The 27,628-nt window shown below is 35.3% G+C and overlaps 1 protein-coding gene across 2 annotated transcripts in view; it reads left to right on the top strand.

The window, feature by feature from the left end:
- The window catches only part of LOC131077618 (nuclear poly(A) polymerase 4), a 39,233-nt gene extending 11,852 nt beyond the window's left edge, over positions 1 to 27,381 (top strand). Inside the window, exons 2-12 of one of the 2 annotated variants that reach the window (XM_058015150.2) lie at positions 3,056 to 3,133; positions 4,758 to 4,865; positions 21,169 to 21,231; positions 21,336 to 21,497; positions 24,022 to 24,135; positions 24,264 to 24,326; positions 24,417 to 24,746; positions 24,827 to 24,991; positions 25,095 to 25,880; positions 26,487 to 26,563; positions 26,654 to 27,381. In XM_058015150.2, the coding sequence (XP_057871133.1) occupies positions 3,056 to 3,133; positions 4,758 to 4,865; positions 21,169 to 21,231; positions 21,336 to 21,497; positions 24,022 to 24,135; positions 24,264 to 24,326; positions 24,417 to 24,746; positions 24,827 to 24,991; positions 25,095 to 25,880; positions 26,487 to 26,563; positions 26,654 to 26,678 (1,971 nt within the window). In that variant the 3' untranslated portion in view covers positions 26,679 to 27,381. Of the gene's footprint in view, positions 1 to 3,055; positions 3,134 to 4,757; positions 4,866 to 21,168; positions 21,232 to 21,335; positions 21,498 to 24,021; positions 24,136 to 24,263; positions 24,327 to 24,416; positions 24,747 to 24,826; positions 24,992 to 25,094; positions 25,881 to 26,486; positions 26,564 to 26,653 lie in introns of those variants that run through there. The other variant, XM_058015152.2, reaches the window with a different exon arrangement.
- Positions 27,382 to 27,628: the final 247 nt, after the last annotated feature.

Genomic DNA, 27,628 nt, shown 5'->3' with positions numbered 1-27,628 from the left:
CCTTCTCCCCAGTTTTTCTGTCCCTGTAAAACCTTCTTCTAGTCGTAGCTAGACTAGTGACCGTTGCCACCAAAGTTTCATTAATCTGATATTCGGCACCATAAGCCCTGAGACTCCCTTTTTTCCATCCGTTAACAAAGGCCTCCGTAATCAAAGGAGAGGGGCCATGAAGCCGGTCCAGGTAGGGGACGAGACCACCATCAACGACTTCCTGCGAGACATCTTTATTTTTTTTCCACTTCTCACAAGTAGAGGGCTCTTGTCTTTTCTTATCCCCTCCCATTATACTCCTAGTCGCCAGATAATAGGAGATCACTATCACAACCAGTTGTAGAAAACTAGTCGCCGAGGATGTTTCTAGATTTTTGATTAGGGAAAACCAGAAAGAGCCGTTTCCCTATCAACTCAATCATGTCATGATGAGGGATCATTGATTAACGTAGTAATCGTTACGTGCCAGATCGCACAGGTTTTCGGGGAGAGCATCCCTGCTACTCCACTAGTTGGTTGCCACGTATCCCTCCGCCAGATTGGCCAGTAGATCCGCCGCCTTATTGCCTTCCCGGTATATGTGCGAGATTTTGAAATCTGTCAGATCATTAATTATATTTCGGCAGTCTTTGATCACGCTGGCAATCGTCCAGCTAGGATCCGTGCGACCACTCAAGCAGTTGATAGTGTTTAGTGAGTCGGACTCCAGCAAAACTTTAGTAAACCCCTCTCTTTTAGCCATGTGTAGGCCCAATATGGGTAGCACTGGCTTGGAATGTTAATGAATACATAGGGTGGTATTTCCACCAATGGTATGCATATAGGTCCTACTATGTAGAGTATAGATAAAGGACAACCTTGAAGTGAAGGCAATCTGTGTAGACAGAAGAGTTTCAAATACTTTTAAATTATCATATCAAATTTCTGGAAGCCATAAATGTCAGAGGAACAGTTTTGTGAAATTTGATTCACATTGATTTCTTTGATATTTATGGATGTGTACTTTTATTATTTATGGTAGCATTTTGAATGTAATGAGATCAATGATAGTGGTATTTGTATTTTAAATATTTGAGTCATGTTTCTTAGAACAAACTTTAAATACTGGTGGTTATTGGCTTTTCACGAGCACCTGTAAGTGCTCTTTTTTTTATACAGGTGATGCTTGTTAGGATTGCTCTCCCACTCATCTTGCCGTTCCTTGAGATTCATTAAGATCTTGGCATTGTACTTAAAAAGCCAATTTCCAGGTTATCTCCTTCTGTGTGAGCCAATACAATGTCTGGAGGGTTGTGAGTCTTGTAGCTTCTTGGTATGTTGTGCCTTACACAAGTGACAAGTTTTTTTAGACGTTATAATTATGGTGGAATGGTGGTTGCATGCACTAGAGCAGAGTTATACAATCAAGAATATGAACTATTTCTTTTACTATGTTCTAACCTCTTCATCATATCATTGAGGCCAAGGTGACCATTGATGGTCTAATTTTTCTTATACCTCCGAAATCAAATAGAATTGTTTTCATTTCCTGGAACTGTTACTTTATCAGCACCCGGCAACCTTAATGTGCAACGTTGGAAGATGGTATGAAATTATGCATAGGAAGAAGTGGTGGTGAAATGTAGCAGTGAGAGCAGGGAAGCACGGAGCAATGGAAGCTAGATGAAATACACAGGGAAATCTGCTTCAGAGTTTGGTAAAGTATGAACCAGGGGAAAATTAGGTGGGTGAGGGCATTGAATGTTAAGCTGCCAGGAGCTTGTAAGGTCCTTGCATTTTTTTTAAGGTTTTTGGTGGAGATTTGTAGTCCAGGTTCAAAGAGTGCATCGAGTTCCTTGTTTGCAGGCTCTTTTAATGACATAGCCACATTTGAGTGTTTGGGGTGGAAGTGGAAGGGGAGTGTCATATTTGCTTAGTGCAAACCATGCCTCAACATTTGTGAACTTCTTGTTGATTTTATACTTTAGCTGATTTGTGAGACTTGGAGGGAAAGCAGCACTTCTGTATGCTTTATATTTGGCAAAAGTTGGAAAGTGGAGGGAGAACAGAAGCTTTTGTACACAATTGCCTATGCAATAATTTCACAAGAATCTGGGAACCCCAGCTAGATTTAATATTTAGCAGATTTTGCAAGAGTTGTGGAAATTTAGAAATCATAAGCAAATTCGCATCACAGAAGAGGTGTAAGAATCTGCAAATATTGTTCAATCATGTTCCTTTGATAGTTCATGAAAAGGATAGATTATGAAAATTGAGAGCATAAATGACAATACACATTTTAAAGGTGTGTAGGGTGTATGAGGCTCTGCTTTCTCTGTTGCCTAATGACACTTAAGACATTTGATACAAGGTGGATTTGAAAAAGGAAGGGAAAATGAAATGTTGGATGACCCTGTACCCAAGTTTGAAGAGTACCTCAAGTTTTTGAGTGGCAAGCACAAATTCAAGGATAGTAAAAATTTAGAACAAATGCAGACAATCTTAACAGCTTTCACTTGTCCATAATCGTGTTCATGGGTGCTGAAATTTCAGCTTCTCCCTCATTGGGCACACTCAAGATCTGTGGCCAGAAACATTGCCTCTGGCTTTTCTGGAAAAATTCCAAGTTCTCCTATAGTTTTTCTAAAAATATTTGCAGTACTATGTAGACTGTGAAACTTGGAGTGGTAGCCCCCTCATTAGGACTTATTTATTTACACATCCTTTGAGTTATGGCCCGGATTCTCATTTACACATCGTATGGGTTATGACCCACTTTGCAATTATATCACACTTTCTGTTCTCTGAACTTTTTTAAGGTGTTTAAATTTTTTGTCTACCTCTTTTACTATTGGGAATGTGAGCTAGCTTATCGTTTTTGTTGAAAGAAATGTCTACCTCTTTTACTATTGGGAATGTGAGCTAGCTTATCGTTTTTGTTGAAAGAAATGCAATTCAGTTTCTCGGTCGAGTGAATTTTTACAGTTACTCTTTGGACTTATTTACATTTGATTAAGTATTTTTCATTCTTTTGGATTTTGGGTATTCTGAGCATCCTAATTGTTTTTTGGTGGGAGAAATGCAGGTTTTAGAGAGTGCTGGATTATATGAGAGTGAACAGCAGTCTACATTGAGGGTGGAAGTTCTTGGCCAAATAGAGCAGGTGAGGATTTTGAATACTTCTCCCAATAAAAAGAATTTGCACTAAACTACATGTTTTTTTATTTAGTCACACTGTTAAGATTTTAGTGTATTGCTATAATGAACTGTAGTATTAATAGCTGTCATATCTATTTTTTTTAGTTCTTGGATCTCAACACTGATGTTTCTTTGTTTGCTAACATTACATGTGGTTGATATGCCAATGTCAATTGAATGCTGTTTGTGTCATATGAATCTAGTTGTCTTTATCATACTCTAATTTAAGGGAGTTGTGAGCTCTTATGAATTGGGTAGACCAAGGTTATTAAGAAAGGACCAAAGTTTTCTTTTTTTCAATGAGATGAGATTTAGTCTTAATGACAGTCACGTGGAGATCCCAGTATAGGGATGACGACTCCATCCTAATCTCCATACCCACATTTTCTGGGTATAAGATTCATGTAAAATATCCGTGCCCTTATTCATTTACTCCCATACATTGATTTGAAATGGTGTCCCAATAACTGCATCCCCTTGTCTTCTCTTCTACTTTGCCTTTTTCTCTTCACATGATTGCTCTATACTATTTCCTAATTTTGAGTGCCTATCATTTCATTTCTTAGTTATTTCTCTGACTCCAGGACATGTTTAAATAGTAACACAAGTTTTCCTTTAACATCTTGCCCACTTCCAGCATTGAATGTAAGCTCTCATCTCTTGTACAAAATGTTTATTGGTTTGTACCCCAGTCTATGCAATTTTTTTGATCATGTATCCAAGGCTGTCCTTTCTGGCAGAAATGTGATTGTATGCTTTTTCAGAAACCTGTCTTGAATTATGAGTTTCTTTGCATCTATGTAACTTTGAGAAGAATTGACAGCTAGTAATCAGTACTCATTCTGTTGCTGTGTAATGCCTATACTATAGCACATCATATCTAAGTGTTGAGCCTCTTCTCTTAAAGCATAAGGCAACTGGGGAGTTTCTGAGGAATTTGTAGATAAATTCATTTGAGAGCGAAGCAACCCAAAGACAGAGGTATTGTCAACTATTAAGCAGTGCTTGTAAACTCAATATCAATTCAATGGTTTTTACTTTTTAGTATCTACAAATATGATATAATCCGCAATGCCAATGGCCATTAATGTCATAGTTTGTGGAATTTTGCCATTAGGAATAATCTAACAGATAAGTTAATGAGGTAAATACTTGATACCTTGTAACTTTATGCTTTTGGTTTAATTTTTAATTGATGCTTGTCTTTGTTCTTTTAATAATTGTTTTCCATATTAAAGATTTTTGATTTATTTTCACAGTTGTACATAATATCATCTTCCATGTTAAAGTTTTTGATTCCATTTTACTGGCAAGACAAGCTTCTGGGTTACCATAAAGTTTGAATTTTATACACTTGCTGATACTTTAAGTCTTGTTGATTTCGCCTAGGAAGTGTATATGAGGATCCTTAATCAGATCTAGGTATCAGGACTCCTTCATTTTTATTTTGACTTTTTCTTTTTGAATTTCAATTGAGAAATCTAGTTCAAGTTCATAAACTCACTTTCTTAGTTGTGGTCACTTCCGGTTACCCAATTACTTCTCTCTGTTGTTTTCTGACATCAAGAACTTGCTTCCTCTGTCTACAGATAGTAAATTTATGGGTCAAACAAGTCGCGCGGGATAAAGGTTGTACTGAGCAAATGGTAGAAGAATCAAATGCTAAGGTGTTCACATTTGGTTCATATCGCTTGGGGGTAAGTATTAGATTGCATACTATGTTATTTCATGATCAACAATTTTTTTGTTAATGTATTCTTTTTAAGCAGATGACTTTCAGGTTGTTGCATTGATCCAGTATACAGATAAACAAACTTGATATGTTTATGTTTGAGTTTTGGATAAACTTGAGTTGTCTTTTTCCCTATGACCCACATTGCTTGGACATGGAGAATCGTAGATAACAGCTGGTTATTTAGTGTGTCACTTTCTAGATTATCTTTGCATTTGTAGGTAAAGTTTGGTTCTATTTTGCATTATTGCTTCTTTCTTGAGTTCATTGTTTTACTTGTTGACTTATATGTTGCCTGTGTAAATAGAGGCTGTTGCTCTTTTTGTATACTAGCTAGCACTGTGCTGTCAATCAAGTTCTTCTCTCTATCTGGAATCCTGGGTAAACTGTGTTAAATTGTTTCATCTGGATACATTTATTACATTGTTAATCCGTGGAAATCTTAAATTAGTAACTTGCTATTTTCTTTGGTTAATTTTGTCTGTGAGATTGTCTGGCAATTTCTTTAGCCTCATCATTTTGTATAGTGTCTAAAAATGGAAGTAATTGTATCAAATATAATTCTTACTGCTGCTCGGTATCTGGGGTGATAACAACTTACTATCTTCTTGGTGATTTTTGTCTGTTAGCATATCTGGATATTCTTTGGCCTTGTAGTTTTCTAAAATGTATAGAAACTATAACATAATTGCATCAAATTAAATGGTTACTTCTGAGGATGTTAACAACAAAGCAAATACATATACCTTCCTTGTAACTATGCAAACTTGTTAGCATGCCAAAGAAACTCTATTTTGCACAATAGTTATTGAAAATACTAAAATAGTGAATTCTAATAAATTAGGTCCTCTCAGATGGTAGTTAGATGTGATCTGAAGCCAAATTGGTCCTTATTAGTGTGCATGACATTTTTCTGTTGAAACATATTGATTTTGAATTCATTAATATTCTTTCTGTTGGTTGTTGTTGTTGTTGCTACTTTTAGTTCTTTTAATTCTTGCCACTTTTAGTTCTTTTAATTCGTTGTTGTTTCTTCTTCCCTAATTCATTCGTAGATATATATAATGAGATTACTAACTTAAAATAGACTTCTTTTAAAGGTTAAAAAATGTTGCTTCTTGGATTTGCAGGTGGACAAAATAGAGTCAAGTTACCTATAAATGAAACTGGAGTTGGATATATTGCTAATCAAGTTCTTTTGCATTCTCTCAATCATTAAATAGCAAAACTTCTTTCTTAATTTAATCTCTCAAAGTTTAAAAGTTTCTTACAGGCATTGTTACATCAATGCTATGGATTTTGATGCAGTGATAAGTCACTTGTCCTAGGTGAAGTACTGTTTCCATTTAGAGCCAGTCATACACAAATCATGTTTATAGCTATAATTGTTTGTTTATAAACAACATTTCAGCCAAAGAAAGTCAAAATGCAAAATATACTTTTGCTTAATACAACTACTGTTATCATACATGCAACCTTTCAGCACTATTTCTGTTTTAGATGGTGGTTTAATTTTGCTTTTGGGTGATGCACCATTTATTGACTCTTGTTTCCAGCTGTTGAAGAGTTGTTTCTTAAGCAGTCTAATGGTAGCTAGAATGGTTATTTTATGATTATGACTAACCCTTAATAGTGAATGCCTGTTTTACACTGATGGTTCAACCTTTCTTGCCTGTTTATCCTGTCCTGGTAAACTATCAGTGTTTCTTAGGAAATGCAACTACTTTTTATAAAAAGGTGCACAATAATCCCTTAGAAGTCCTTATTTATGTCACAGTGCACAATAAATGGCTATTTTGTGTGATTTTAGGTCCTTTGTTTATACCATGGTTCAAAAACTGAGACTTGGTAAAAGCTCAGCTAGCATAAATTTTCACTCGTTTGGGGTTTGGGTAGACATTTATTAAAGAAATACATAAGTTCATAAACATACATTAAAATTACATAAATTTGTAAACTAAAGTAAAAAATACTTAACTTTATACACATAAGTATAAAAAAGCATAAGAAACGAATTTTAATTCTTGCACAAGTAGGATTCTAGGACAATTATATCAAAATCATTCAGACCCATAGCAGTAGAGAGCATTTTGAATTTTTTTTGGAATTTTTTTTAGCAAGCTGGAGAGTTTTTGTAGAGTACTTTGCAAATACTTGATAAAATTCAATGGGTACTTACCAATAACTTGTGCTTGGTTTTGATGTGTAAGTACTTGTGTATCAGCAAGTTACTAATAGGACAATGGTTTGTATTTTTCAGCATTTTAATGCCTAGATGTATCTCTTGTAAATTGGAGACATGTATTATATATAACCATTTCCTGAAATTTGTTTTAACTCTATAGAATCACACTACAGTCTTTTGTTTGCAAGTACTTGCTCGCATTATTTCTCTATTAGCTCTCTTGCTTACAGAGTGGAGTTCCTGGATCACTTAATGAATTGTCTACTGAACTTCTGCCTTGCTTTTGTACACCTCTTCATTTTTATACCCATCTTTATGGATAGTCTAATTGATTTAGTAGTTGGGTTTGGCAAGGAGTTGCTAGCATCTATACCAAAATGCATGCCCTTTCAAACATATTGCTACACATTCTTGGAAATTTTTGAGTAGCCTCCATGCATATATCATTAGAATGGATTGTGGGGGCTCATACACTAATAGGGTCAGAGTTCTTTATGATATATGTTACTACCTTTACATATATAGGGCTTGGGCTCTTAGTCTCTAGCATGTAGATCTGCATTGGGACTTTTACTTAATGCTCGTGGAAAAACAAGTAGCATTTAATGGTGCATTTTTGAACCCCCTCATTTCACTAAAAAAAATACAAAGAATTAGAGTAGATTTTGTATATTGTATTGTAATTTACTGTTGCAAGTAGTATAGGATTTTATTTCATTGGTTGAACATGTACCTTGCCATATTCTAGATTTTGGAGTCTCTTGCGGAATTGGTGCTTAGTGGCGAGGATGGGTGTCTCTTGTGGGTTGGTGCCAACGAAGCTTGTAAGAAGATACAGATATAAAGCAATATTTTGTTGTGGTTTTCTCCTGCAAGGGTTTACACGTAAATCTTGTGTTCTATATTGTTAGATCTTTTTTGTGTGGATGCTTTGATTATTGTTCTGTGAATGCTGAGGTTTCAAGTAAGTGGAAATAAGTGAAAATTGTCTTATAGTGATTCACCCCACTCTTAGTATAAGTTTGCATCTTTTCTTCAATTGTTATCGGAGCAGGTTCCTTCTATAAAACGTAACTGCTTGAAGGGAGATCTTATAGAACACACATAACCAAGCAAGAATCATATGGTTTATCATCAAATCGAGCACCTCTATTTCATGGGACAAATTATGCCTTCTAGAGCATAAGGATGGAGACATATTTGAATGCCCTTGGCTATGATATTTGGCAATATGTCGAAAGAGGCTTTTCTCCACTTGCTACTCCCCCAACAGATCTAGCTGGAATAAGGGAAAGTGAGAATAGTGCCAAAGTCAAGAATGCAATATTATGCGGTCTAGCGGAATTTGAATTTGTAAAGGTCATGCACATTGCAAATTGACGAAGGATATATGGGTCAAATTGAAGAATATTTATGAAGGAGATGATAAAGTAAAGAAAGCAAAGCTACAAACCCATCAACAATAATTTGAAAGCCAAGGATGGAGACATATTTGAATGCCCTTGGCTATGACATTTGGCAATCTGTCAAAAGAGGCTATTCTCCACTTGCTACTCCCCCAACAGATCTAGCTGGAATAAGGGAAAGTGAGAATAGTGCCAAAGTCAAGAATGCAATATTATGCGGTCTAGCTGAATTTGAATTTGCAAAGGTCATGCACATTGCAAATTGACGAAGGATATATGGGTCAAATTGAAGAATATTTATGAAGGAGACGATAAAGTAAAGAAAGCAAAGATACAAACCCATCAACAATAATTTGAAAGCCTCAAATTGAAAGAAAACGAGAACATAGCTACATATTTGCTTTGTGTTGATGATATTGTTAACACGATAAGGGTCTTTGTGAAACAATTGAGGGATTTGTGATCGTTCAAAAGATACAAATAATTTTACTCTATAGATTTGACTCCAAAGTGTTGACAATTGAAGGATGAGAGTTTTAGACAATATGACAGGACAAGTTGCATGGGATCCTTACTGCATTTGAATTGAGTATTGAAGAAAGAATATCAAAATGGGTAGCAGCCTTTCTTTGTTCTGGAAGAACAAAAAACAAAGTTCAAGTGAAAGTTCAAGCGAAGAAGAGGAAGCATATATTGCAAGAAGATACAAGACATGATCCACTAGATGCAAAGGTAAGTATACTCTCAAATGTTTCAATTGTGGTAACATAGGTCATTTTGCTGCCAAATGTCCATAGGTTGCAAGTGAAAGTAGTGAAGAAGTACATGACAAACAAGGTAAAAGACAAGAAAAAATATTATTGCAAGAAAAAATATTATTGCAAGAAGTACACTCAAGGGAAATCCGAGAAGAAAAAGAGTTTCTAAAGACACAAGAAGAGCCTATATGCTTGAGGGAGTAATATCTCATTTGAAGAAAGTGATGAAAGGTTTTCAAAAAGTGATAGAGAAGAAATTCTCTTTATAGCCATGGGAATGAAGGAAGAAGCTCTAAGGTGTGAAGATAAAGGAAATGAAAAGGTCGAAAGCAAGGAAGATACCATAGCAGATCTTGAAGAACTTACCATGGCCATAGATGAAATCAAAAGACTAGAGAAGTGGAATTCAACATTGAAAGACCAAATTTGAGAAGATGGTAAAAAAGTTCGAAAAGATAATTATGGATTTGAAGACTCAAGCTGAAGAAGTCAAACACATTGAAGATATTTTAAAAGACCAGCTAAAGGCTAAAGAATCAGAGTGTGAGAAGCTTGAATTTGAAATCATTTCATTGAGGAAGGAGCTTGAAAACACTAAAGATCAGCTCAACAGAACAAAGTTTGATAAAAGTTTTGAGATGTTAGAAGACCATATCAACTTACAAAGATCACCATTCATCAAAAGTGGTATTCAATTTTGATGGCAAAAGTTCACAAACTACAAAGAAGTTGGAAAGTAAGAATTAGCTGCAACCCCCAAAAGTTTCAACAATGAGGTGATGATAAGGAGGTGAACAAGAAGAGAATAAAAGGGAAGCAAGGGCGAACAAAGAGGCAAACAAGGAGGATAAAGGTTCATAGTTTCAAAGAACTAATGAGGACAAACTCAAATGGTCCTTCCCTAGAAAGAAGCCACACATAAGCGGGTTCAACTATTCCTTTCATGGCTATTGTTTTTCATGCAATTGATATGGTCATAGAGCAATAGGTTGTAGAGTGCATATAAGAAATGCTTTTGAATTTTCCAAAAGGAACTTCAACTCATTCACTCCTCTAATGGATGATAAATGGTCAACCCTTGTGTCATATGTTATTGTAGACACTAAAAAATGGTCAACCCCCGTGTCTCCTATTTTTAACATATCATGTGTATAGTCTGACCTAATTCTCCAAATTGAGGTTTATGGATGTTGGTTTGACTAATTTGGCCTCTTAGGTTTAATTAATTATTCAAACCCCCTTTTACTAACAATTATTCTAAGTCCTAAATAAATAAATTATTTAATTTATTTATTTGTCTCCTTTGTCCATTAATTAAATAAATTCATTTTATTTATTAATTAATTCATAAATATGAGCAATAAATTAGTAAATCATTTTTATTAATTTATCTTATATATCTTCCTCCAAAATAAGATTAATAAGTCTATTTATTAATTCATCTTTATCTGCTTTTTGTTAGGAGATTTATTAATTATCTCTATTTATCCTCTCGTGAGGATATTTCCTTATTTTCTTAATTTTTTATTCTATTGTTTTATTCTCTTATATGAGATATCTAATAATTTTTAATTATTAAATCTTTTCACAAAATCCTCCTCATTTTCGAATTTGGAAACTAATATCAAGCTTGAAAAACTCGGATTTTGGAATAACTCGGCAAGGCCAAAAAATTTTAAAAACTCGGGATTTGTCAAAACTCGGCGAAACTCTGTATAACTCGGCAACTTTATCGAACATTTGAAAAAACATTTACATCAAATTTGTATAACATATATGATTTCCATGATATGTAAATCAAAGTTTTTTGGTAATACATAGCAATAAATGCAAGTATCCTAGCATAAACCAAAAACCAAGTGCAACATATGAATAAGAGTTCAATACATATTAACGTATCATAGTGACATAGACTCGTAGAGTCATAGACCACAAAACAAGAACCTCTGAAATTCTGATTACATATCAAGTTCAAAGTTTGGTATCAATGAAAATAAGAAATCATAAATTGCGTCTACGACTAAAGCTCAAAATAGATTGTGGCTGCTGGGTGGGTGGTGCTGAAGTAGTGGCAACACCCTCAACACTAACATGTGTCTCTGCTGCATGATCAACCTCTTGCTCCTCCTCCTCACGTGCTGCCACTTCTGCATCCCATTCCTCTCCTGCCCTCTCCAACTCACTCAGCTACTCATTAGTAAGGAATGGATCCAAATCATTATCAACATCATCAGGAGAAGCAACCCATTCTGCTGCATATGGATCAATGTCATCCAAGTCAAGTGCTTCATGTGAATCTTGCCCTAGCACCTTCTTCTCATGTAATCGAATGTTGTACCGCACGTAGACAAGATTGTTCAAGCGTTGTTGAGTCAACCTATTGCGCTTTTTTGTGTGGATGTTTTAAAAAACACTCCAGTTGCGCTCACAACCAAAAGCACTGCAAGGCTGTGATAATATGCGGATGGCAAGCTTTTAAATATAGGCTGTGATAATATGTGGATGGCAAGCGTTCTGGCACCATAATCTTCCCACCACAAATCTGCAAGGATACGAAATGTCATTTATAACTTGTAAAGATTTCAATAATCTTAAAGAGAGAAATAAATGGTAAAAATTAAACATATGTTTTTTTTCACCTGGTCGTAAGGTGGCTCTCCTACGTTTGCAATCAGGTGAAGAAAACAATTCCCTTAAGGCCTTCTTATAGCTTTGCAACTCATCAAGTATCAGGTCTCATCATCAACTAATCTCTGAATGCATGTGTCAAGGCCAATTCTAACCTCTGCATCTGCTTTGAAACTCGGAGAGTAAAAAACCTTGGGATTCAAGAAGTAGGCAGCAGCATGAATATGTTGGTGGAGTTGATGGTACCACCTCCGATCAATTATGCGCCATATGGGTTCATACTTGGTCCTGTTTGACCCATACAAGTGTTGAATCGCCTCTTTGGCCTTATCCATGGCCTTGTATAGATACCCCATGGAGTTATGATCCCCATCCACCATTCGTAGCACCCTCACCAACGCTTCTGACACCTAGATATAAAAAATCTAACAAAATCAGCAGATTGAAATATTAGAAAATTAAATAATAAATCATCAATTAAAGTTTCAAAACTTACATTGATGATCTCCTCCACTATCTTGGCAAAATTAGTATCAAAAATGACAATCACAACCTTCTCTGTTTCAGGTTTTGTAGCATAAGGACTCCCTAACCATCTTTCACTCACGAACATCCGCTTCAGGTTGGGCAATGTAGCAAGTATGCTCTGCAAGGTGAGGAAATTGGTAGCAAAGCGTGTGACCCCTGATCGCACAAGATCCTTACCATAAGTGTGCTCTCTCATAAGATTCAAGACCCATGTGTGATTGTAGATGTATTTGGTGATATTCCTTCCATATTCAACCACTTTCTTTACCCGACTTAGTTTCCCTATGTCCTCAAGGAGCAAGTCAAGACAATGGGCAGCACAAGGGCTCCAAAATAATGTCGGATGTCTAGCCAGTAGAAGTCTGCTGGCTGCCACATATGCAGCTGCATTATCAGCCACAACATGGACGACATTCTGCACTCCCACATCCATCACCACCTCATCCAACAGGTTGCACAAGGTCTCCGCATTCTTCACTTCATTGGAGGCATCAATTGATTTTAAAATTACTAACTGTCCCCTTGAAGCAACTAGAAAGTTAACGAGTGTCCTATTCCTACCATCTGTCCATCCATCAGAAAGAATGGTGCAGCCATTCTTTTCCCAAATAGTCCTTTGCTCTTCCACTAATGCACGAGTGTTTTGGACCTCATCCTGCAATAACGGTTCACTTACCTCGTAACGACGTAGGGACTTGAACCCCTTACCTGCCACAGTCAACGCTGTGACCAATTGGTCCCAAGATGGACTAGAAATAGCATTGAACGGAATATCGTTGTAGATAAAAAATCTAGCACTCGCCACCTTGGCTTGTTGGTGAGCCTCTTTATTCCATGCAGTGCCGAGCAATCCAGGTTGTGCACCAGGAGTGTTACGTGGAATAAAGAAGTTTTCCATATTGCTGTCTAAAGTTCCCTTTGCTCGTATCCATGGCCCAAGGGAAAAACTAGATATCCCCACATTTGTATGTGACCCTATGGAACTCAAAGCCATTGCCTCTGCTGTTCTCTTTTTTTTTGCCTTCCTTTGATCATATGCTTCAAGCGTTGCTATTGCATCTCTCGTAGCCTCTTTGGTACATTCCGTACAACTTGTGGTATCTCGGCATTGAATTTTTGCAAGGTGATATTTGAACCTATTAATGCTACCTTTTACAATCTTTTTGCAATGGTTGCAAAAAACATCTTGTTTTGGACCTGGTCTCCCATGTTTCCAACAAGGGTCTCTCTTTTTGCCACCAACTTCAACTGTAGAAGCTCAATCCATTTTCTTTCAAAAAGATGTGGAAAAGAACCTAGCAATAGAGAGAACATTTAGAGATCAATAACATTGTTAACAAAAAAAATCACGAACATCCAAAAATTACAATGACTGTATAATTGTATTTTATTTACAGTCATCTATTAATAGACGACTATCTAAAATTAAAAATTTTAATTGGTTGTGTATTTTTTAAAGTTTTTAACTTCAAATTTAAATTAAAATGAAATACACATTGACATTACACAGTTGACAGTCATTTCAAATGACTATGTATTACAGTCATTTCATAATTGATTGTGTAATACACAGTCATTAATTACAATGTACATTAATACACAGCCATTTGAAATGACTGTGTATTACACAGTAATTTGAAATGACTGTGTATTACACAATCATTTGAAATGACTGTGTATTACACAGTCATCAGTCATTTGAAATGACTGTGTAATACACAGATTGTGTATTACACAATCATTTGAAATGATTGTGTATTACAGTCATTTAAAATTTTAAAACACAGTCATTTTAATTGATTGTGAATACACAGTTGATTAAAATTTAAAATGACTGTGAATTCAAAATAAAACAATACAATCAATAAAAATTAATAGTAAGTGTAATACTGCAATACAAAAATGAAAGGACAAATACAAAATCACAATAGTTTTTTACAAAATACAAATCATACAAAAATAAAAAACAAGTACAACTTAGAATCTTGCTGCAAATGCAAAAAGATCTAAGAAAAATCACGAATAAAACCTGGTCGCGCTTGCCTGCGACTTAAGTCGCATTTTTCTCGCGTTTTGTGCCGTGTTTTTTGGTGGGTTTTGGCTATTAACGGTGAGTATTTGCCAAAAAAATCGTGGCGATTATATGAAAAAATCGTGTTGAGCTTTTCTGCGAGTAACTTGCTCTCCATTATGGCTCGCGATTACTCGCGAGTTTTCTAATGGCTCGCCAAGTTTTGCATCTCTGACTAATATCTTTCGTTGATTTTCAAAAATTAATCTTTTTGGCTTTTTTAAATTCCAAAATGAAGTATGTATCTCCAAAAATGTGCTTTTTGTGAGGAGGTAATTAATAAATCTTATTTATTAATTTTCTCATAAGAGTATATTTTATTTATTTTTAATTCTTCTATTTATCTTTCTTCTATCTTCATCCTTTCCTGAATGGCAGCGCTGCTGTGCACTCAATCAGGTCCATTCATTTAACCAAAAATCTTTTCAATCTTAGCCATCCAATCAATCTCCAATTTTTCTATAAATTGAGCCCTATTCTCATTGATTTTCAACCACATCTCAAGTATCCTCACGCTGGCGATTTTTCTATCATCTTGCTTCTATCACACTTGCATTTTGTAGGTGAGATCCACAACACATTTAGAGGAAAAACAGAAACAATGGAGGAGCTATGAAGGAGATTTATGCGGCTTTGGTTTGCATTTGTTTTGAATCTCACTTTCATTCCCTTTATTGAATGAATTAGGATCAATTTCTTAGCTTATTATGTTTTGTGGTTACATAATTTTAGGCTTTGGTATTTTTTTCCTATTTTCCTAGTTACAGATATAAGTGTAACAATTTTGGGCACATAGCAAAGTTATGCAGAAGTACTTTTGCCGAGCCTCTAAGACAATGTAAGGAGGATGTTCATGACAAGATAAAGGATTCATCAATCAAAGTTTGGAAGGAGGAGCAAGAAATGAAGGAAAGATCCATGCTTGTACAATTTGCACTACATGCTCAAGATGAGAAAGACCAATGGTTTATTGAGAATAGCTGCTCAACCCACATGACTGGTGACAAAAACAAATTGCTTTCTCTAAAGAAAGTAAATGAAGGAACAATAAATTTGGGTACAATGCTACAACAAACACAAAAGGTAAAGGCACACTTAGTTTGGATAATGGAAGAACAAAAACTAAGAATGTCTTTTATTTTGAAGGATTGAAGCATAATCTCCCAAGTGTGAATCAAATGTGTGACCAAGGGTACACCCTCATGTTTCATTTTTCGAGGATGTAAAATCATGAAAAATGGAAAATTGGTAGTTGATGCTTATAGAACAGATGGTAATCTGTACATTCTCAATGAAGTCAAAAGTGATAAATGCTATATGGGGCAAAAAGATGATGGTTGTGGCACTGAAGGATGGGACACCTAAACTTTAACAACATTGCAAAGATCAGCAAAAAACAAGTTGTAAAGGACATGTTGAAGATAGCAAAGCCTTAAAATATTATTTGCAAACATTGTCAATATGACAAACAAACAAGGGCAAGCTTCAAGTCTAAGGAGTATTCTATGACAAAGCCTTTGGAACGTGTTCACATTGATTTGTGCGGGCCAATGGGGAAAAAAAGCTTACAAGGTGAGAGTTATTTCATGTTGTTGAGTGATGATTATTCTAGGACGACTTTGATAGCTTTTGTTAAAGAAGAATCTGAAGCAATTGATAAGTTTAAGGCCTTAGTAGAGAATGGAACCGAGCTGAAGATCAAATGGCTTAGATTTGGCAAAGGAGGAGAATTAACCTTAAATGAACTTGAAGAATATTGTGACACACATAGAGTAAAGTGGCAATATTCAAGTGCAAGAACTCCACAACAAAATTGAGTTGTTGAGAGAAATAAGAGAACAAATCAAGGTTTGGCAAGAGCTCTGGTCAATGAATCCAAGATAGTTGATACTTTTTGAAAAGAAGCAGTTCATACAATTGTTTACATTTCAAATTGAGCACAAATCAAGGTGGATAACAACAAAACTCCATATGAACTTTGGAAGGGAAGGCTTGCATCGATAAAGTATTTCAAGGTTTTCAAAAACAAATGCTATATGAGAAGGGATGAAGAAGATTTGGGAAAATTCAATTCTAGAAGTGATGTTGGTGAGAATTGATATAACAAAGATTGCACAAAGTTGTTGAAAGTGCAAATGTTAGAGATGACAAAGAAAGACATCAAAAGGAGATAGTATAAGAAATAGATTATGAAGAAGTTAAGCAAAGGAATCCAAAGACTCCATCAAAGGCACCACCCAAGACACCATCTAGATTTGTTTAAAAGAACCATCTTGACGATTTGAGCATTGGAGACATAGGTACACAAATTCAGACAAGAAGGCGGCTTGCCAGTATAACAGAACATGTAAACTTGTGTTTGTTTTCCAAATTTGAATCAAAAAACTTTTTTGAAGCAAGTGAAGACAAGCACTGGACAAAGGCTATGGAAGAAGAATTGGATTAGATTGAGAAAAATGAAATTTGGGAACTTGTCCCAAGACCTAAGGATAAAAATGCGATTGGCACTAAGTAGGTTTTCAATAACAAACTCAATGAAGGTGTCTAAGTTGTAAGGAAGAAGGCAAGGTTGGTACGTTAAGGATACACTTAAGTCAAATGAGATGACTTCGAAGAAACATATGCTATTGCTACATGTATGGAAGCCATAAGGATGTTCTTAGCCCCTGCTAGTTTTAAAAACTTTAAAGTCTACTAGATGGATGTAAAATCAACCTTTCCAAATGGAAACCTATAGGAAGAAGTATATATTGAACAACTTGAAGGGTTCATTCTATCAAAGAATGAAGAATATGTGTCCAAGTTGTTGAAGGTCCTTGCTAGACTAAAGCAAGCGCCAAGGGCTTGATACCCAAGGCTAGATAGGTATCTTCAAGAGCTAGGCTTTAAATGATGAATTGCAGATAGCAATTTGTATGTCAAGAACGAAGGAGATAATTTGTTGATTGTTGTCGTCTATGTGAATGACGTCATTTTTTGGAGGAGACAGTGAGGAAACTTGCAAAGACTATGCCTCTACCATGTAGAAGGAATTTGAGATGTCAATGCTTGGTGAGTTATCTTTCTTTCTTGGTTTGCAAATCTCCTAATCAAATAAAGGAATCTTTATATCACAAACCGAATGTGTTAAGGAAATGTTGATGAAGTTTGGGATGGAAGATTGGAATCTAATAAGTACTCCTATGATTATTGGTTGCAATTGAGCAAAGACAATGAATTTCCTACAACAAATCAAACCATGTATAGATTTATGATTTGAAGTTTTCTATACCTCACAGCTACACGATCTGATATTATGCAAGTAGTTGGTTTAGTGGCACAGATTCAAGCAGCTTCAAAGGAAACCCATGTAAATGCAGTCAAAAAAATATTGAAATATTTGATGGGAACTATGGATTATGGATTGTGGTATCCAAGAGGTGAAGATGTCACCTTGACAACACATACAAATGCACTTGTGGAGGAGCATTCTTTCTTGCAATTGCCTTGTATCTTTGTTAAACAAGAAACAAGCATCAGTTTCACTATCTACAGTAGAGGGAGAATATATTGTGGCAGCAGCTTGTTGCACACAGGTTCTATGGATGAAATAGACATTGAAAGATATTAATGTTGAGTATGAGCATCCCATCCCCATACTTTGTGATCAATGAATCTAGTTATGCACTCTTGGACAAAGCATACTCTGATTGTATCATTTCTTGAGGGAGCAAGTACTTGAGCAGCAAGTAAAGTCGGAGTATCCGGCTACAAAGGACCAGATTGCATTTAACGAATCCTCTTCCAAAAGAGACTTTTTGAGTAAATGCAGTCAAAAGAATATTGAAATATTTGATGGGAACTATGGATTAGGGATTGTGGTATCCAAGAGGTGAAGATGTCACCTTGACAACACATACAAATGCACTTGTGGAGGAGCATTCTTTCTTGCAATTGCCTTATATCTTTGTTAAACAAGAAACAAGCATCAGTTTCACTATCTACAGTAGAGGGAGAATATATTGTGGCAGCAGCTTGTTGCACACAGTTTCTATGGATGAAATAGACATTGAAAGATATTAATGTTGAGTATGAGCGTCCCATCCCCATACTTTGTGATAATACAAGTACCATCAACATATCAATGAATCTAGTTATGCACTCTTGGACAAAGCATACTCTGATTGTATCATTTCTTGAGGGAGCAAGTACTTGAGCAGCAAGTAAAGTCGGAGTATCTGGGTACAAAGGACCAGATTGCATTTAACGAAGCCTCTTCCAAAAGAGACTTTTTGAGTACTTGAAGGAGAAATTGGTAGTGAGGTCACTCATCCACTCTCTAAGTTCTGCAAGAGAGCATGTTTTCAAAGGAAGCCATTCAATGTCTTATTCAGTTAGCCTGGATACCCTTTGCCATTGACGTCAAAGGGGGAGGAGTCAAGTAAGGTGGAGCATTTCAGTGAGGGGGAGTTCTATGATCCATTTGCATTCAGAAGATTATTTTATAGGGTTGCCTTCAATGACAAAGAGGGAGATTTTTTGAGTGTTGTCATTGATATCAAAGGACAACAATTAAGATGATTATTAGAAGCAGAAATTAAAGAAATTTAGGAGCTGAAATAAAAAATTAATGCAATATTATATAGGCAGCAATAGTACATGAGATGCACATGGGCTGACCAATGTCTTGTGCAAATGAGGTTAAAAAATATATTTTTGCCTAGAGGGCCGACCTCCTTGGAAAAGGTTTGTAACTTAAAAAAAAAATAAAAAAAAAAAATATTAAATCTGTCTTGGCTGACCTCTTAGGGAGAAGCAACTATCCTTGGGCAAGGAAGTTTGTAAACAAAGAAAACAAAAAACAAAAATATTTAATCTGACTTGGCCGACCTCTTAGGGAGAATCACCCTTCCATGGTCAAGGAAGTTTTAAATTATAAAATCTTTTATGCTGCTGGCCGACCCAGTTGCAAATGCAATTTAAATAAATTAAAAATTATCATGCTGCTGGCCGACTTAGTTGTGGAGCCATAACCTTTGGTGAAAGGTTGCATTTGGAGGGATATAAATAGAGGTCACTTGGATTTAAATATTATTCCTATTTGTAGAGCAGAATAAGAACAGATTTAAGGGCAGAATTTGAGGGTATACTAAAGCAGATTTATGAGCAGCATATGAAGGTTTATTTGTGTGCATGAAGAGTATAATTAAGAAGAGGTTACAGCAGATATATATCAAATACATGAGCAGATTTATGAGATTTTTTTTATCTCTTTTTGTGAAGACATTGGAACAAATTTTTGCATGATTTGTGAAAAAGTATTGTGAAGACTTGATCAAGGGTATGAGCAGATTTGTGGAGAAATTTTAAAGAGGAAGTTTTGCATACATCTATTATATTGTACATTGAAGGTTGGAGCTTCCTATTCTAAGAGATTGGGAGGTTGGTGCCTCTCATTGAAAGAGATTGGAGTCTCTTGCTGAGTTGGTGCTTAGAGGTGGGGATTGGTGTCCCCAATGGGTTGTTGCCTATGCAGCTTGTAAGAAGATATATATATATATATATATATATAGCAATATTTTGCTGTGGTTTCTCCTGTAAAGTTTTCCATGTGAATTTTGTGTTCTCTGTTGTTAGATCTTAGTTGTGTGGATGCTTTGATTATTGCTCTGTGATTGCTAAGGTATTTTAAGTGTAAATAAGTGAAAATTGTCTTATACTGATTCACCCACTTCTTAGTATAAGTGTGTTTTTTTTCTTCAACTTCTATGAATAACTATCTGACATGGAGCTGGTCTTTTTATAATTCAAACATTGCATGGTAATTGCAACAATTTGCAGTCAAGGAACTGGCTACTTTGGTGTTGGAGTTAGGTCAAAATACAATCTTTTTTAATGATTGGCTTCAATGTTTGCTGTTTAATATCTTGTAACAAGTTGTTTGAATGAAAGATGGATATTTTGGCAGGTTACAAAGCTTGCATTGCAATAGTTTTGGTATGTTTGATGATGACAAGTATTTGAATCAGAATCCAGTGATGGTACCGATCTTTATGTTTTATGTAAATGATATGATGGAAAGCTCCATGCTGAGTATTCATATTACTGATCTTCAAGGTAAATAAAAGCACATTATATTTGAAAATGATCATCAGCTTAACTGGCATATAGAATAATATGTATCCATTTTGTGGAATGCAGGATTGACTTACAGCTGCGTCAGGTGCTCTTTATGAATATTTAATAATTTGTACAAAATGTCAGATCTTATTTCTTGGTCTATTGCCTACTTTTGTTATATGTTTCAAAGATATGATTGCATGTATTTGTGAATCTGTGTATATTTTATGGATGTATTGACAAATCCAAGTAAAATCATAATTTATTATCACGCTATGCACTGTTTGTTTGTTAGAATTAGATTGTATAATCTAATGCTAGTGAATGCTCATTTCACAAGTGTTACTAAGGATTTTTCTGTTTATGGTGAGGGATGCTCTTGGAGCTGTGTAACATTATTGACTTAACGAATCATTAATATCTAGCAGTGAAATTGATATATACAATTTTCAAGGAATTACATAACTATGCAAGTGGGCCATTAATTGATTATTGCTAGTTGTTCATAATATATATATCTTTCCAATTGAAGTGTAAAAGATCTTTCCTTTATTTTATCACGAGTTGTCAGCTTATCATGTCTGGATGAACAGGTGCATGGCCCAGGTGCTGATATTGACACATTGTGTGTTGGTCCTGAATATGCAAATCGAGAGGTTAGTGTGCAGGAAAATGACTATTGGGCTTTACAATATTAGTTTTGTTGATAATGATATAAACTGAGGTTCACTTTCAGTGACAGGCTGCTCTGTTGATGCAGGAGGATTTTTTTATTATTCTTCATGATGTTTTAGCTGGTATGCCTGAAGTGACACAGTTGAATCGTGTTCCAGATGCACATGTACCTGTAATGAAATTTAAGTTCAGGGGGATTTCAATTGATTTGCTTTATGCCAGCATTGCTCTCCATATTATCCCTAGTGTGAGAGATTGATCCTTAGCTAGTTAAGCTTATGTTGTATTGTATGTTCTTGTTTATCATTGGCTTTGCATCAAAGTAAGAAATAATTGAAATTCTCTTTTATAAGCTTACATTTTCCATGTTTATTATCTCTTTCTCTGAATTGTCTTTGAAGTTAAGCATATTTTGTATGTTGGATGTTCGCATATTATTATTTAGTCCTTTATTGTCTTTGCATCAAAGCAAAATTAATCCTTTATAGAGGCTTAGTGTTTATCTTGTGATTGTTTGTTCTGAATTACCGTTGCAGTTATTTAATTGTTTGTCCTGAGTTGCCTTTTCCCTATGCAAATCTGTCATCCCTATGCTGTGGGAAAAAATACCAGAATTTGCATGTAAACTGAATTTTTGTTTGCATTGTTCACTATTCAGTTATTATTATTGATTGTGAATTGTTTTTGACAATTATATAGTCTTTCAAAATAAATTTAAAAGATTCCCAACCACCACATAAATCTGATCAAATTTGAGATGTGAATCCGAACATCAATCCTGTGAAACATCCTCCCATACTTCCTAACCTTGTTGATATGTGGTGTACATAACCCTTAATCTGCTTCAGTTATCTGACACATTTATGGTCACTACTTACAGTCATGTTGGTGCTACTAGGCTACGGGTTGCAATGATATCTCAGGTTCATAGGTTCATAGTAGCTAAGTTGCCTAATTGGAATTGAGTATGGATATGGTTATGTGGGTAAGGTACATTGGTATGGCATGTTTTTGGAGGAAATGATGTAAAAATCACAAATATATAATACATATTTGCAGCCTTAACAAGGAATCAAGTTCAAAATGCCACATATCATGCATATTTTAAGCAAAACTATCATAAATATTACAAATTTGAAATACAATATCTTAATTCAAAAGCATAAAGGCAAACAAAATAATATATAAAGTAAATAGACAGAAAAATGAAATAACATAGGGCTTTGGACTCTGGAAGTAACTGGAAGAAGATGTGTTCAATTATTAAAGTGAAAACGAAAGAAAATGGGTGATGAATATAGTAAATAAATATTATTGAGAATTGTTATGGATTAAGCTATTTTTAGTGTTGGAGGCAAAATAAAATTAAATGGTAAAGTTCACTGGAGATGGTATCTCCTTGACTGTTTGATGTGGGCTGCTCTATCAACATGAAGACTAGTGATTTTCTCTGTTTGTTGTCTGCTGTTGCTGGGACTTAAACACATAAAAAATGTCTCATTCCTTGTTGCCCCGAGGCTTAAGACATGAAATGCATAATATGCCAGTTGTTCAGTGTTTGGAGACCATCGTTTGATGCTTCTTGAAAGATTCACTTGACACTGGAATCATTCTGGAATTGGTTTGGAAGAGCTATGTTGACCCTGAAATTGCCTGGGACCACTCAAATCTGAACCCTGACTGATTGCACATGTCATATGGATCGATTCCCAATTCTGGTAGTTTCACACCTGGAAATGTTGTATTTTCCAGCCGTTCTGGTAAACATGGTATACATGGAATCCAGTTCCCTAGGTTTAAAAATGGAAAAAACTTAAGAACTAAATAACAATATACTAGTTGTTAGAACCGGGAGAAACTAATTTTGTTATATATGTCAAATATGGTTCTTATACACAAAACAGATGTTATACACCATAAACATTTAAAATGCTATTTTACTATTTTACTATTTTGGGTTCAGCTATATGTTTTTTAACCTAAACCTTCATTAGTGTATTCTTAAAAAAATCCTCATTCTGATTTGAAATTTAATTTGTAGAAGAAATTTTTCGAAGTCAAACAATGAAATTTTAAAATGCCCCAACTCTCTCCCAACACCTAAAATATTCGGTCTGCCTTTGCTCTGTATCTTCTTGTCTTGCAAGTGTAAAATAACCATATATAAATAAAGCACTTCTGAGAAACTCAGGAAATGGCAAGGCTAATGCAGTGGGTTGTGATTACAAGGGGTTAATTGTTGGGTTTTCAAGTGTAATGCTTATATCCTTAGGCTTATTGAGCTAAGGTTATTTATGGGGTTTTCATGGTGTATTGTTATGATTTTGTCAAGTCTCTTTAATTGTTCTCTGGGAGCTTGTGCCTTAAAGTTGTACACTGCTATAATGTAAGTGGGAGTTTGCATCAGGAAGTGGATTAAAAATAACAGATACGTTCTATATATTCTTTTCAATATAGCATTATCTGCACCTTGTATTCACTATAATTTTGCTTGTATATACTATGAGTGCTTCCTCTCCCCCACTCAATGTAGTATCTCTTCATCCATCTATTGGGATTATGAAATTAAAATAAGTGATATGTCTTGTAGTTGATGCTTTTTTCATTTTTTGAGTTTCACACAGTTTGAGAACAATTTCTGTACAATTATATGGAGTTTGGAATTGGTTCTTGCTGCTTGTTCATTGTTTTCATTCTATTCTTAGCAGGGAACCATGATACTAATTTGTCAGTTTCCTGGCTAGTAAGAGTTGGCAAACTTTTCTCTGCAGGACTTTGATATATCACAGGAGTCAGTACTGTACAATTTGGATGAACAGAGTGTTCGAATTTTGAATGGTTGTAGGGTCACTGATCAGATACTTCGTCTTGTTCCAAATGTTAAGGTGCAACATTTACAAGGATTCACTTGTAGTATTTGGCTGGCAATCTTTTCTAAGGTTGCCCAGTTGAACTGACAATGCTTGATGTCTTTCTATTATTTTTGGTTTTTTTTTTTTTTGTGTGTGTGCAGAATTTCCGTACTACACTTAGGTGCATCAAGTTCTGGGCAAAGCAACGAGGTGTATACTCAAATGTGAGTTAATCGCATGTTATAAATTACTTATTTTATGTTATTTTTTCTTTTAGTAGGATTTCTGTCCATAAATTTGTCAGTTTTGTGTAGGTCACAGGATTTTTAGGTGGTGTAAATTGGGCATTGCTGGTAGCTCGTGTCTGTCAGCTTTATCCCAATGCTATTCCAAGCATGTTGGTGTCTCGTTTCTTTCGTGTTTATACCCAGTGGCGCTGGCCAAATCCAGTAATGCTTTGTTCAATAGAAGAAGAGGAATTGGGATTTCCAGTCTGGGATCCTCGGAAGAATCCTCGGGACCGAACTCATCATATGCCTATCATAACACCAGCTTATCCATGCATGAACTCAAGTTACAATGTATCAACAAGTACACTTCGTGTAATGACAGAGCAGTTTCAGAAGGGCAATAAAATATGTGAGGTAACATTTATTCTTTGCATTGAACTGTATATTGTCTTCATTTTGCAATTTTATTCATGTTTCAACTCTTTTTAAAACAGGATATTGAAATGAATAGAGCTCAGTGGAAAACCCTTTTTGAGCCTTACCAGTTCTTTGACGCGTACAAAAACTATCTACAAGTTGACATTCTTGCTGTTGATGAAGATGATTTACGTAATTGGAAGGGCTGGGTTGAATCCCGATTAAGGCTACTTACTCTGATGGTATGGAAGTTCTTATGCTTATTACTTTAAACATTGTAATTGATAATGATATCTCCCGTAAAGCTTATTAGTTTGACATTTACTTGTGAGCACCCACTTGCAGATTGAGCGAGATACTCTTGGGATGCTGCAATGCCATCCCTATCCTTGTGAATACGTTGACCCATCTAAGTCATGCTACCACTGTGCATTTTTTATGGGTTTACAACGGAAACAGGGAGTGCCCATACAGGAAGGTCAGCAGTTTGATATACGGCTTACTGTGGATGAGTTTAAGCAGTCAGTTGGTATGTATATATTCTGGAAACCAGGAATGGATATTTATGTCTCACATGTACGTCGTAAACAAATTCCATCATATGTTTTCCCTGGGGGAGTTCGTCGGTCACGCTGTGGAAGAGTTCCAAATCAAACTGGTAGGACATCTCCAGGGGTTAGAGAATGTTCACCAAAGACTCCTAATGGGAACTGTGAGGATGAAACAGTTGAAGAAGGCAATGGTAATTCTGCTGAGAAGGCAAACAAGAGGAAATATGAGTGCGTGGTAGATGTGGACAAGGCAGAAAAACGAGCTGCTGTGAGCCCAAATGATACTAATTGCATAAGTTCTTTGGTCTCTGATGTTGTAAACAAGTCCGAGCTGTTAACTCAGGCTTGTTCTGGCAAAGAGACTGATATTCTGAACTCAGATATTGGAGCTGAAACTGTTTTGAAACATGTGGAAGTTATAGAGAAGCCGAGTGACGGTTGTGTTGTGACTGGTGATCAACTGCAGCTCAAAAGTTATGATCAGAAAGAAACGTCAGAAGAGATGGGTTCTGGCACAGAACACCCAAACAGTTGTGTGTCAAGACCTGGAAAATATCAAAATGCTCTGGACGAGTTAGAGGTCTAACTTCAAAACTTGTTTTATGAATTGTTATTTTCTGTTTTTGCTTTTTGTGTTACTAAATGTTGACATATTGAAGTTGAGGCACAGCAATTCTATGGGAAAGACATGTTATGTCCTTACATGTATTTTTTTGTGTACTATCTGCTGTTTTTAATGATTTAGGTTGATGATACTAGATTAATATGCTACTGTCAGAGAGTTGTCTTATTTTCGTGTATGTTTGATTATTTATTTTTATGCTTATGTATTTGCTTACTTTCTCTAACAGGCACACAAGTTGCTCTGGTAACTTCAATTTCTATAGTTCAAGTTTTCTGTGATGTACTGATTTAAATGCTGGCATTTTTATTGTCCTGGTTCTGGATTTGTATATACATTTGGCTTTCTAGTATATAGTATCTGCTTTTCGATGACTTGTATGTCATTTGCAGAATGTTGTCTATATTTTTATGTATTTTGCTCGGCACATATGTTTAAGTTTGTTTGGATAGCTGCGACTTCTGCTTTTTTGTTTTGTTTTAACATTACACTGACATGATTTGCTGGCATGCTTGTTGTGCTGGTTCCTAATTTGAATGTGCATTTGGCGTGCCGATGATTAAGCCCTCAGTAAATCTTGGTGTGGTTTCTACAACTCAAAATGGACTAAATCCAGAAACTGTGCAGAAGCCAGTTTTAAGGCAAGTTATAAGTCTATTTTTTCATTTAAGTAGTATGTTAATTTTCCTTGACGATAGAATTGACAAATTATTGTTTGGCAATGACTGCAGAGTAAGTCTTGCATCGACAGCATGAAGAATTTCTAACCTCTTTCGAATTTCCTTCAATGTAACTGCCGTTGATGTGCCTTTGAGATTTTTCCTCCTGATGAAGTGGCTCTAGACATTGACTTTGTTAATTGAATCTTCAAATTGCTATCTATCAATTTGAATTTATTGTGGACACATGCAAGTGACTATTTAGTATTTTAATTTATTCGATGAGTATAAAGTATTCACTGGTTCTAAGGGAAAAATGGTGACACACTTGAAAACCAAACAAACCCCTGCCAGCAAAGTTGGTTGATGCACTGCAGCACCACAGTTCTTTCAAACCTAAGATGACATATCACTCTGTTATCATGTATGGGTATTTGTAGTTGACATGCTTCGTTCCCATTTATGGTCAAGAATGCATATATATAACAGTTTCTTCCCATTTTGTTATATGCATAGCAATACTCTTTATTGCAGTAGATCAATTGTGGCAAAGGACAGTCAATTTGCAACCCATTCAGCTGCGGTGTATCTATGCTGAAAAGTCAACGTTTTCTATAATTGGCAGAGGATTCAAGGATAATATTTGTCACTTTGGAATTCTCTATGGAGAATATATATGTTGTATTTTACCGTTAACTAGGTCTAGTGTCTTGGGTAAATGCTGTGTTGTATCCAACAATATCTGAACACTTTGTACAAACCTCCTTGTAAAATGATTTAAACTAACTTTTCTTTTGGAATGGATTCTCATTCTTCTGAATGTTTTCTACAATAATCATTATTTTTATATTTTACTGATTTGCATTTACCACATATTATTTAGCTTTTTGAGAATTCATTTTGGACATAAAACCAAATTCGAAACTGTAATATGAGCTAGTAAGAAAATATATTTCCGGACATTTACTTTAATAGTAATTGAATTATTTGTTTGTACTTTATTTAGATGGGTTGACCTGTTAGAATTATTTGATTTTACTTTATTTT

This window comes from Cryptomeria japonica, chromosome 6 (genome assembly GCF_030272615.1).
Source record: "Cryptomeria japonica chromosome 6, Sugi_1.0, whole genome shotgun sequence".
NCBI classification, from domain to species: Eukaryota; Viridiplantae; Streptophyta; class Pinopsida; order Cupressales; family Cupressaceae; genus Cryptomeria; species Cryptomeria japonica.
The sequence above is the reverse complement of the archived record's forward strand: the minus strand, read 5'-3'. Positions and strand labels throughout refer to the sequence as shown.